Source organism: Temnothorax americanus, unplaced genomic scaffold (genome assembly GCF_048541705.1).
Source record: "Temnothorax americanus isolate GAGA-0224 unplaced genomic scaffold, ASM4854170v1 Scaffold140, whole genome shotgun sequence".
Classification (NCBI taxonomy): Eukaryota; Metazoa; Arthropoda; class Insecta; order Hymenoptera; family Formicidae; genus Temnothorax; species Temnothorax americanus.
In genome coordinates, this window is record NW_027509276.1 from 254,007 (window position 1) to 265,064 (window position 11,058).

Genomic DNA, 11,058 nt, shown 5'->3' on the forward strand with positions numbered 1-11,058 from the left:
CGGTATAATTAATCAATACAAGAACCGTACCATTAACAATGTGAAACGACAACACGAAATCAATCTTATAATTAACTACTATTTACACTATGATACACGGCGGTGCGCCAAACATTACCGCCCATCAAAATACACCGTATTTTCTATGTTTGAGCGAGTCCCTCCGGTGAGCCGTCCATCGGCAGAGGGCACAGCTTCACCAGAGGGCGACTAAGGAGGCCATCCGCCGTCCTCACCGTAGCGACCCGGGCGACCCCGTCACGACCCGGATGCAATTCCTCGACGCGCCCTCGTCTCCACGCCAGAGAAGGGGCGTTTTCGGTTTTTAGAAGGACCAACGTGCCCTTTGATATTGCGTCAGCCGGCTTTAACCACTTTGGTCGTTGCTGGAGGGTGTGTAGATATTCTTCATGCCACCGTTTCCAGAATTGTTGGTGCATGTGCTCCACCAGCTGCCATCGATCGAGTCTGCTTATCGGCACCGGGTCTAGGTCGGGATAGGGAACCGCTACGAGCGGCTCTAATGTGATAAAGTGCCCCGGGGAGAGCACCCCGAGGTCGTGGGGATCCGAGCTGGTGGGGCACAAAGTTCGGGAATTCAGGATGGATTCTACCTGTGCTAGGAGGGTACTGAATTCTTCCACCGTGAGGATCTGCGTTCCCACCGCGCGTTTCAAGTGGGTCTTTGTCGCCTTAACCCCCGCTTCCCAGAGGCCACCAAAGTGTGGCGCGGAAGGGGGGTTAAAGGACCACTGGATTTGTTCTCGCCCTGAGGCCGCCTCCATGCAGCTGACAAGCTCGCGCTGAGCCCCCACGAAATTGGTGCCGCAGTCGCTGTAGATCCGCGAGCAGCGACAGGGCCTAGCGATGAAACGCCTCAGAGCCGACAAAAACGAGTCTGTAGATAAGGAAAAAGCAAGTTCCAAATGAACCGCCTTTGTGGTAAAGCAAACGAAAATGCACACGTACGCCTTGAACGGCGTTGCCCCGCGAGAACAACGATTATATACGAAGAAGGGGCCCGCGTAGTCGACCCCGGCGATTGAGAAGGGCTTGGCCTGACGTACCCGGTCGAGCGGTAGGTCCGCCATGGGCGGTTGCAAAGTACGCGGGTTCGCCCGGAAACATTGGTAACAACGCGACAAACAACGTTTGATGGCCTGATGGGCCCCCAGAATCCAAAAATGCTGCAGTAGTAGGTAATGCAACGCTCGACGCCCCGGATGCAAGTGTAGGCGGTGGATGCGCTCTACTATAAGTTCCGTGAGCCGGTGCTTACCGGGCAATAACGCGGGATGCTTGGCCTCATGAGATATTGCGGAGTGCGTGAGTCTACCGCCCACCCTGAGGACTCCGCTCGCGTCCACGAAAGGGGCGAGTTGTCGCAGAGGTTTGGAGCAATAATGATTGCGTTTCAATCTATCGAGATCCTCTGCAAAGCGACAAGATTGAACAACTTTAACGAGGTATAGCAGGGTCGAATGGAATTCGACTTGGTCTACGACAAGAGTTCTGTGAGGTGAATTCGACTTGAGTCGATTAACAAAACGAAGACAATAAGAGAATATTCTAACGAGTTTATCCAATGACGAAAAACGATCGAGAAGCGAATCAACAACAGAAGCAGAGTTTACGACATCAGCAGGATTTACAACAACAAAAGCATGAGATTTTTCTTCCTCCGGAAAATCGTCAGTCTCCAATATCGTTTCTGGAGTGGGTTCGAATTCGGCGAGCCACGCAGGGCCAGTCCACCAAAGCTGGTGATCCACTAATTCTTGAGGAAACAAGCCCCTTGAGCAACAATCGGCGGGGTTAGACTTGGTGTCGACATGTCTCCAGCAAGAGATATCTGTGTTGGACTGGATGCGGGCCACACGATTACGCACAAACGTCTTCCAACGGTGGGGGGCCGAACGTATCCAGGCGAGCGCGACCTCGGAATCAGACCACGCGTACGTGCCGTCGATAGTAATCTTAGGCCGGAGAATGTTCCCGATATACTCCGCTAAGTCCGACAGTAAAACGGCTGCGCAAAGCTCGAGTCTCGGCAAGGTGATGGCCTTAAGCGGGGCCACTTTTGACTTGGCGCTGAGCATTCGAATCAGTACCCCGTCCTCGGCGACGATTCTAATATATACAACGGCTCCGTAGCCCTGTTCACTCGCGTCACAAAATCCGTGTATCTCCCGTCGGATTACGTTAGCCATGGCGATAGTACGAGGTATGCGAATGGAAGCTAGCGCGGGGAGTTCCGATTTGTATCGCCTCCATCGAGAACATATTTCCGAAGGAGGCCTATCGTCCCACTCTAATTTGAGCACCCAGAGTTGCTGTATCAGTCTTTTAGCGGCAAACGTAAGGGGAGTCAGAAAGCCTAACGGGTCGAAAATACGAGCCAGTTCCGAGAGAATGGTGCGTTTGGTACAATCTCTGTCCAACGGGTGGACCTGAAAGCCGAAGTTGTCCGTTTGAGGATACCAACGAAGTCCGAGAACCTTGAGAAACTGATCTTCCGAGGATTCAAACGATAGTAATGATTGACTGCAAAGCTCTGGATCGAGACCTGCTAAGACTGACGGATGGCTGCTGGCCCATTTCCTGAGCCCGAAACCCGCGGTTTTAAGCAAAGCTTGTAGCTGCCGCTGAAGCTCACGGGCATCCCCCTCAGATTCCGCGCTCGCCACCACGTCGTCAACATAGACGCTCTCCTCCAAGACCGCCGCGGCCAGAGGGTAGCTCACTTTGCCTTCCGTTGCCAATTTCAACAAGCAGGCAATTGCCAGGAACGGAGAACACGTCAATCCAAAAGTGACAGTCAACATCAAGTAGTCTAATATCGGATCATTCTCCGAGAAACGCCAGACTATTCTCTGGTAGTCACATTGACCGCGCTCGACCAAGATCCGAAGGAACATTTGTTTGACGTCCGCAGTGAGCGCCACGCGGCCTACCCGGAACCTCAACAATATCACGACTATATCCGTCTGTAACTTAGGCCCGGATCGCAATACGTCGTTCAACGAAACGCCGTTCAAATCCTTCGCCGAGGCGTCAAATACGACCCGCCATTTTGTGGTAGTGCTATCCGATTTAACTACCTCATGATGGGGCAAATAGAATACAGGTCCGTCCACCGGGAACGGCCGTTCAATCAGTTTCATATAACCGTTATTTAAATAATCCTGCATGAATTTGTTATAGTTCAATTTAAACTCTGCATCTAATTTAAAGCGACGCTCAAGTGCGCGAAATCTATTTAGGGCTACTTGACGCGTGCCGACAAAACAAGGTTTATCCCTTTTAAAAGGATACGGTACAACAAAACGACCGGACGCGTCCCGACGCGTGGTCTGAGCGAATAATTCCTCGCAACGTTTATCCTCCTGCGAATACGGTGGGACCGATAGAATCTCGTCTAGTTGCCAAAATCGACTAAGAGATACGTCCAACGAATCGAGAGTCATAAACGAATGTGTGGATCCCGGCGTCTGCGTCGATACCGAACCGACGAGAACCCAGCCGAAGACGGAATTGAAGGCGTCTGGTTCGCCTTTATTTCCCACGCGACGGCCATCCCGAAGTAACGACGCGAAGATTTCTGCGCCGATCAGGATGTCGATGGGACCGGGTCGGTGATACTGCGGATCAGCTAGCCGCAATCCGTTCAAATGTTTCCACGCTCTTCGCTCGACCTGACTGCTAGGTAACGGGGCGGAGATGCGCGGAAGAATCGTAGCCTCTACTGGGGTGCGCGTGCTTTCCCTGCCCTGTGCTTGTATTACGAGTGAGGTGCGGCCTCGAGTTGCAGCCGCCTTTGTATCATTTACCGCGAGAACTACCGTATGGCACTTGGTTCGTCCGAAACCACCCCTCTGCATGCAACTTTCGGAGATAAAGTTTAGCTGGCTCGCGCTATCTAACAGAATACGAACGGGGAAGGGATTTTCGTGTGCGTCGAGCGCTTCGGCTTGTACCGTCGACAACAGTACGATCGGGTTCGACCGCGCGACACTAGCCATGCTAACGAGGGGTTCGCTTCCCTGCGATGACGTTGTCCCCGATTCGGAGGGTGGTTCGGCGTCTGTGGGTGCATTCGCTGAGCCCGAGTTCTGCTCAAAATGCAGGAGCGTGTGATGTTTGGCCTTACACGACCGACACGTCCACGACGATGGACAGTCATTAACGCTGTGGCCCGCGCGGAGGCAGTTATACCACAAGTTCGAAGCTTTAGCCGTCGAATGCCTCTGTCGGGGTGCTAACTTTAAGAACCGAGAACATTTTGCAACGAGGTGTTGTTCTTTACATACCGGACACTCGGCGGTTCGAGTTGCAAGCGACGAAGCCGACGCGGACGATTGTGATTTGAACGGCCTGGTCGACGGACCCGAGATGGCCTCAAGGACTTTGCAGTGCTCGGAAAGAAACTTGATGAGTTGAGCGTATCGCGGTATCTCTTCGGCCCGATGAACAGATTCGAACTTTTCACGCAATGATCGGGGAAGCTTCTCGAGCAGGAAATTGAGCAAAAGGAAATCCCACAAATCGGTAGGGAACTTCATCAAGTTTAGCGCGCGAGTGTTTTCGGTGAACGTATCCAATAATTTATGGAGGGCATCGGCCGATTCTATTTTTAACGGTTTGGCTTCGCGTATCGACTTTAGGTGGTGGTCCGCTAGCTTCCTTCTGTTCCGATATCTGTCGAGCAGCGCGTCGTATGCAATCAGGTAATACTCAGCGGCGAGGGGCAAATTCTTGATTACATTGAGCGCCTCCCCCTTTAGCGAGGCCAGCAGATATTGATACTTCTCTATTGACGAGATCTGTCGGTTGTCGTGAATCGAGGTGTTGAACAAAGCGATAAAAGACGGCCACAACGTGAGATCGCCCGAAAATTGCGGAAACGTAATTTTGGGTAACTTGATCGCCGACGCGTGGCTCGCGGAATGAGCCTGTGCGGTTCCGGGCGTCGTGCCCGTGAGCGCGTGATACCGTCCCTTCACGGTGTAATGCATCTTGTCAAAGTCTGCCCGAACCGCATCTTCGGTGTCGAACTCAGTAGTCTCTTGTATAACCTTGAGATGCGCGTTCTCAAAGTCCTCGGCGATTCTCGCCACGCTCTGATAGCGGGCAAGAAAACTTTCTAGGATCGTCAGGTCGGACGAGGCCTTCCGGGCAAGATCATAAATCTCCCTCATCCGCTGGACGCATAACTCGCGACAAGAGGGAGCTGACCTTGATTTCGACATGTTGGTTGATACGTCAAGCAATCAACAGCAACGGCAAACGACCCTAAGGACACGTAATATATTGTCGCCCCGTGAAAATACCGGCGAACAATAGGCTTCGAGTTTATATGCTAAAGGACGAAAGAGAGAACAAAAGCAAACAACCGTTCCGTTCGTCAAGGTGACGAGGAATAGCAGATGGCTCGTTTTGGGTTCCTACGCGAAGGCTCAATAGAATGTTTCCGAGAGAACGTTCCTCAATTACGATTTAATAGCGCAATCAAAATGACAATTTTGTTAATCGCAAGAGCGAATGGCGAACGCAAGAAAAGGGGATCAAATGCAGTGTAGAGCTAGCAAGGAAGAGGGTTGCAAGGGATGCACAAAATAAGAAAATAGTTGTATCAACGATCAAAATTATCAATTAGGTTGGCACAGGTGCCCGGTTACGGCGAGAAATGCACTCAAGTATTTGTTCAGATTGAGTTTTCAGCAATACATGTTGCGCGCGGAACTACGACACGAGCAGCGTATACGACATGAGCAGTACACACATGACACGAGCAATACTCCACGACATGAACATCAATTACGCCAACTTCGTTGCAATTGTGATTATAATTGTAATTATAATCTTTAATAAGATTACCTTGAGTGCTGCAATATATTCTATACCGGGGACCAGTGCTGACGAACAGTATATTCGATCGGTGGCAAGTATGTTTGCGAGAGTTCCAACGATCGGAATAATAGTTTCAGTATGTATTTTCAATATGTATTTCGAGTCTGGCCGAAACACACCCAGCAACAACGAAGATAATGTAGCGCGTTATTATGGAACGCGAGCTTATGTAGAAAAAATGTGTATATACGCTGCCGGCCCGTGACCGAGCGTCAAGGCCGTCGACGGCGCGGCGAAAACGTATGGCTTAACCGAGAATATTCCAATGTTGAATATTTCGGTTAACGATAATATTCAATAACGAATGACAAGAGCAATTAACCACAAAACGATCAAACGACAAGTTTTCCGCGCGTATTCTCGTCGCGAAGCAATGTTGCGGCCGAGAGATATCGCGGCGGGTGTAGAATACGCGACTGATTAATTGTAATGCAATCGCGATCAAAACTACTAAGAAATGCTATCCACGAGCGAAAGGTCGGCGTTATTACTTTAGCGCGCGAATCCAGCTCGAAGGACCAATGCACGGGGGGGTATGAGGCGCTCCCCGGATTTGCGATTGGTTAACAAAATTTCTCGAAGGACCAGAGGGCCCGTGCCCTCGCGAAAGCGAATAAAGCGAAGCAAGCAAGCGAATATCAAAAATGCGAGGCGACTCACCGTGTCGTTGCCCGGCGCCTCCTGGGTGTCGACGTCGTCCTCCCGTTGGCGAGATCTCTGGCGTGCAAGGCGAAAGCATGCAACAGTCCGGTATAGCAAGCGGGCACGGACAGGCAGGTATAGCAAGCAGGCACAGATAGGCAGGATAGCAAGCAGTCACAGATAGGCAGGATATCAAGCGATTAGGCCTTCGTGGTCTGCGATAGGCGACCGAGCACTCCGAGTTTGCACATGCAAAAACGGTAACGTGTGAGCTTCACGACGTTCGACTGGTGAGTGCCTCTCTTCGGCGTTCTCCGGCTCGCGCACCTGCGAAGTACGGCGCGAGCGAGTGCCGAATTCTTCTCATAATTGGGGATGCCACCCGTGGGCGGGCAGCACGAGTCGGGTGAGTCGCGCAAATATCGACAAGTGTACTAATCGCGATCCACCGACGTTTCGTTAATAGGCGCAATAATTTAACCCGGTATAATTAATCAATACAAGAACCGTACCATTAACAATGTGAAACGACAACACGAAATCAATCTTATAATTAACTACTATTTACACTATGATACACGGCGGTGCGCCAAACAAATATATTACACTTTCCACGCGAACCGAGGTTCACGCACACCCCCCCACCCCGTGCTTTCGGGGGAGGTGCGGTAGTCCCGAAATAGTTCACGCATACACTTTCCACGCGAACCGAGGTTCACGCACACCCCCCGTGCTTTCGGGGGAGGTGCGGTAGTCCCGAAATAGTTCACGCATACACTTTCCACGCGAACCGAGGTTCACGCACACCCCCCCGTGCTATCGGGGGAGGTGCGGTAGTCCCGAAATAGTTCACGCATACACTTTCCATGCGAACCGAGGTTCACGCACACCCCCCCCGTGCTTTCGAGGGAGGTGCGGTAGTCCCGAAATAGTTCACGCATACACTTTCCACGCGAACCGAGATGTCACATGGGTTCGTGGCGCGCTTTACAAGCTTGTTTATATATATACATACTAGCTTCTGACCTTGATTATTTAAATATATAAACAGTATATATTCAATTTATAACATCCTGTAGAATTATGAAGATTTTCCTATATTTTTTATCATTTTATCTAAAAAAATGGCTTTATCATAGGAGTCGCCAAAATTCCTTTTAAGGGCTTTCATTTTGACCCAAAACGAAGCTTTTCATAAAGTTTCATCGAAATCGGAGGGGGGCCGTTTTCGGAAGTTTATCCCATTGCTCTTAGTGCCTTGTACAATTTCATTACTCCATATTTTTTTCAGTACCTGATCCTTTGGTAACTTGAATAGTTGAAATATATTCCCCTCTGATGTTGTTGAGCATGACAAAGCAACACATTTTCTTGCCATTGTAACGATAAAATAATAAATTCATTATTTTCTATATAAGAGAAACAAAATATGTAAAATAATAAATATCTTTAAAAAATATATTTACATCTAATATTCCTTACTTACATTTTTCTTTTTATTTTTATAGGTTGTCCTCGTCGTTTTACTTTTTGCCAATTCCAATACATGGATGAGCGTCCAAATTATCACGTCATTTTACGCTAACCTGGTTTAGCTAGGACTCTAACCTGCTTTGACGTCTTCTCCTATTCCATATGGAGAAACAAAATGGCGACTTTATCGATATATCGCACCTATCGATTTCAATGTCGCTTCTCTATTATCTAGGACTCTACTCTCGACTCGAGGCCTCCTATTCTGGGGACTTTACTATTAAACGACGAGTGGTTCGCCCTGGCCTATATTTGAGCAGCGCTCGACGGCCATCATAATAAAAAGAAGAAAAAGTCCAACGCCGCTACTGAAGTTTCACTGTACGTTACATATAGACCGCCGTAGAGTTAGCAGACAAATTGAATATTTTTGAATTATTCTTTTTCATATAATTTGGGAATCATTTGGAGAAGTTTGGGAAAATTTTTTAAACATTTGGGAAAGAATAGATTTATTGTTGTTAACAAAATTTATCGAGCGTCAAGTTAGCAGATATAGCGACTATGTTTAATGTTTATTATAAATGGAATCGATTAAAAATCATTTGGGTATGACATCTTCATTGTAATTTTTATTTGGGAAAAGTCACTTTTTTTGTAATTCAAATAAATTTTTGTATTAATGTCCTTTTTCGCTGTACTTCTGCACTAGTACAACAAGTGAACTTATTGCACTATAATTTCCACATTTTCATCAAACTTGAGATAAGACCACGAATCCAAATGACTACTGAAATGCAATGTACTCTAGGTGATTTTCCGATTGTTCTGCATTTGGAAAAAAAATATAGGTAAGCACAGTCCACCAGGCATCAATTAATTAAAAGAAGTGCAGTATTATAATTACTCTTTTAATTTTTAGATTAGCAGGTGTCGTTGGTTATACCCCTGGTCATTTCGTTGCCTATTGCCGGCGAATTACAGGTCGTTGATTATTATGCAACAATCTTAAAGCTACGATAGAGTCATGCAATGATAAGACTGTGATTATCCCTTATGGGATTATTTATATCTTATAAACAATATATCTTATAATCTTATAAACAGTATGTACAGAATGTGAAACTAAAGGTGTTACAGACTATTATTTCCAAACCCTTTTCTGTATGCTGTTATCAGACAAATAATTATTTTTATTTTTTAGCGGGTATCTGCAGTCCTAAGTTACACGCGACTGAATTCCATGAATATTGTGGTGAATTATTGTTTTTATATAATATCAAATGGGATATCGTTACAATACACAGGATGTTGTAACAGTGGATTGGTGATTTTTGTAATAAAGTATAATAAGCAAAAAACTACATAGCTTTAACATCATTATTATTTATAAGACAAGAGATATTATATAATTTTTTATTATATATAATATATAGACAAGATTATATATATATATATATATATATATATATATATACTGTCAAAACTAAGTTTTGAAATAATATATTTCAATATGGGTATGTATTTTTTAAATGCGCTTATTAAATATACCTGTGGAAGTTTATACTGAAAATGAATTTTTCTGTCTTCCAACTGGAGCAAGTTGACATAATGACTTCACTACGTCAAACTTGGGCATTCATTCAACTTCACTACATAAAATATATCTTTCAAAAATTCTTGTATACTGGTCGAGAAGAGACGTGATTTCTCTTCGTTAAATTGGAGCATCATAAATATGCTTTAATAATATCACTGTGCTTGGCAGTTTAGTTATAGCATTATATGATATTTTTAAACTAAGAGATCTATATTCGTGGTTACGTGGTCCTACTATAATCTTACAAATAAATAAGCTTGATTAAAAATTTAAAAAAAAATCAAGATCTGACTTAGGCCAAATTATAGAGCCCTGGCACATTCAGCAAACGTTGATCATGATTTTTCCTTTTTCCAAAATATGCATTAAGTCCATGTCATCTATTATAATAAAATGTCGATTAATATTCAGTCTTTCGAAGGCGAGTTCGCCATTAACGACATTCACTTTTATAAACGTAATATGCTCGAACTTGGCGAAGCTAAGTGCTCCATCGTCATTCAGATCAGCTTCGTCAAGGATATACTGAAGAAACTGCTGCATGTCGCTATCGTTCAATCTCTGGGGCGCGGTTAATCTGTCGACCACTTGTCGTGTCTTCTACACCGAGCATATCGTCACCGTCGAAATCTTCGTAAATAAGATTTTGTCACCAAAAAGAGAATTTCAAAACATCGTGAATAATTAACTGGCGGTTTACCGAATATTCTAAATACATGCTCAGCCTTCACAGCCTTTGGAGCAGCATCGCTGAATACAGACATCATGTCCAGAAAATCTTCGAAGGTACAGTCGCCATCCTGAATAGAGCTGAAGACCTTACAGATCCTGTCGCCGAAAGGATTCACTCTCAATTCGGGATACTGCAAGATCTTGGACATTGGCAGCTTAGCATTCTTGTTTGGGTCCAACTTTCTCTGGAGCAAACGCCTTGAATTTTTTATGTGCACTACTCAAGAAAGAGTAAATACAATTTTGCATATATAATAATTAACAGTCTAGTCCAATAAGATAAATTATATGAAGAAATTTATACTCAATAGACAAAAATATCAATCTTGTTGATAGTACTCACCGTAAAACTTCCTTCTTAGTAAAATACGTCAAATCCTATCAACAAAAGAAGAACACAGTTTGATTAAAAAGTCCTTAAGGGATAAATGTCGAATTGCTTTCCCGTCAAGAAATATTCCTCAAATAGTATGTTAAATATAAATACTCCCTCTTTACGATAAAACATTTTAAACTTAATTAATTATTGCAGTTTATATATAATCTTAAAAATTACATAAATATATGTAGAGATACACATATATGTATTCATTAAGTGAATACACGGGTATATATGAAGAAAATAACATCTACCTAAAAATTTTCTTTTTGGAGTATGTTGTCATGTCGAGTCATGTCGAATTTTCACATTCCTGCCGATA

At 45.3% G+C, this 11,058-nt stretch overlaps 1 protein-coding gene and 1 pseudogene across 2 annotated transcripts; both read right to left on the bottom strand.

Moving 5' to 3' along the window:
• Window positions 1-143: 143 nt before the first annotated feature.
• On the bottom strand, window positions 144-5,198 carry LOC143894760 (uncharacterized). Its single transcript, XM_077401384.1, has one exon. The coding sequence runs from the start codon at window positions 5,196-5,198 to the stop codon at window positions 144-146; it is 5,055 nt and encodes a 1,684-aa protein (XP_077257510.1).
• Window positions 5,199-9,946: 4,748 nt separating this feature from the next.
• On the bottom strand, window positions 9,947-10,651 carry LOC143894761 (calcium and integrin-binding protein 1 pseudogene; annotated as a pseudogene). The gene is made up of 2 exons (XR_013256149.1): window positions 10,326-10,651; window positions 9,947-10,255 (listed from the first exon to the last, which is right to left on the bottom strand). The product of XR_013256149.1 is annotated as a calcium and integrin-binding protein 1 pseudogene (transcript).
• Between the last annotated feature and the right edge of the window lie 407 nt (window positions 10,652-11,058).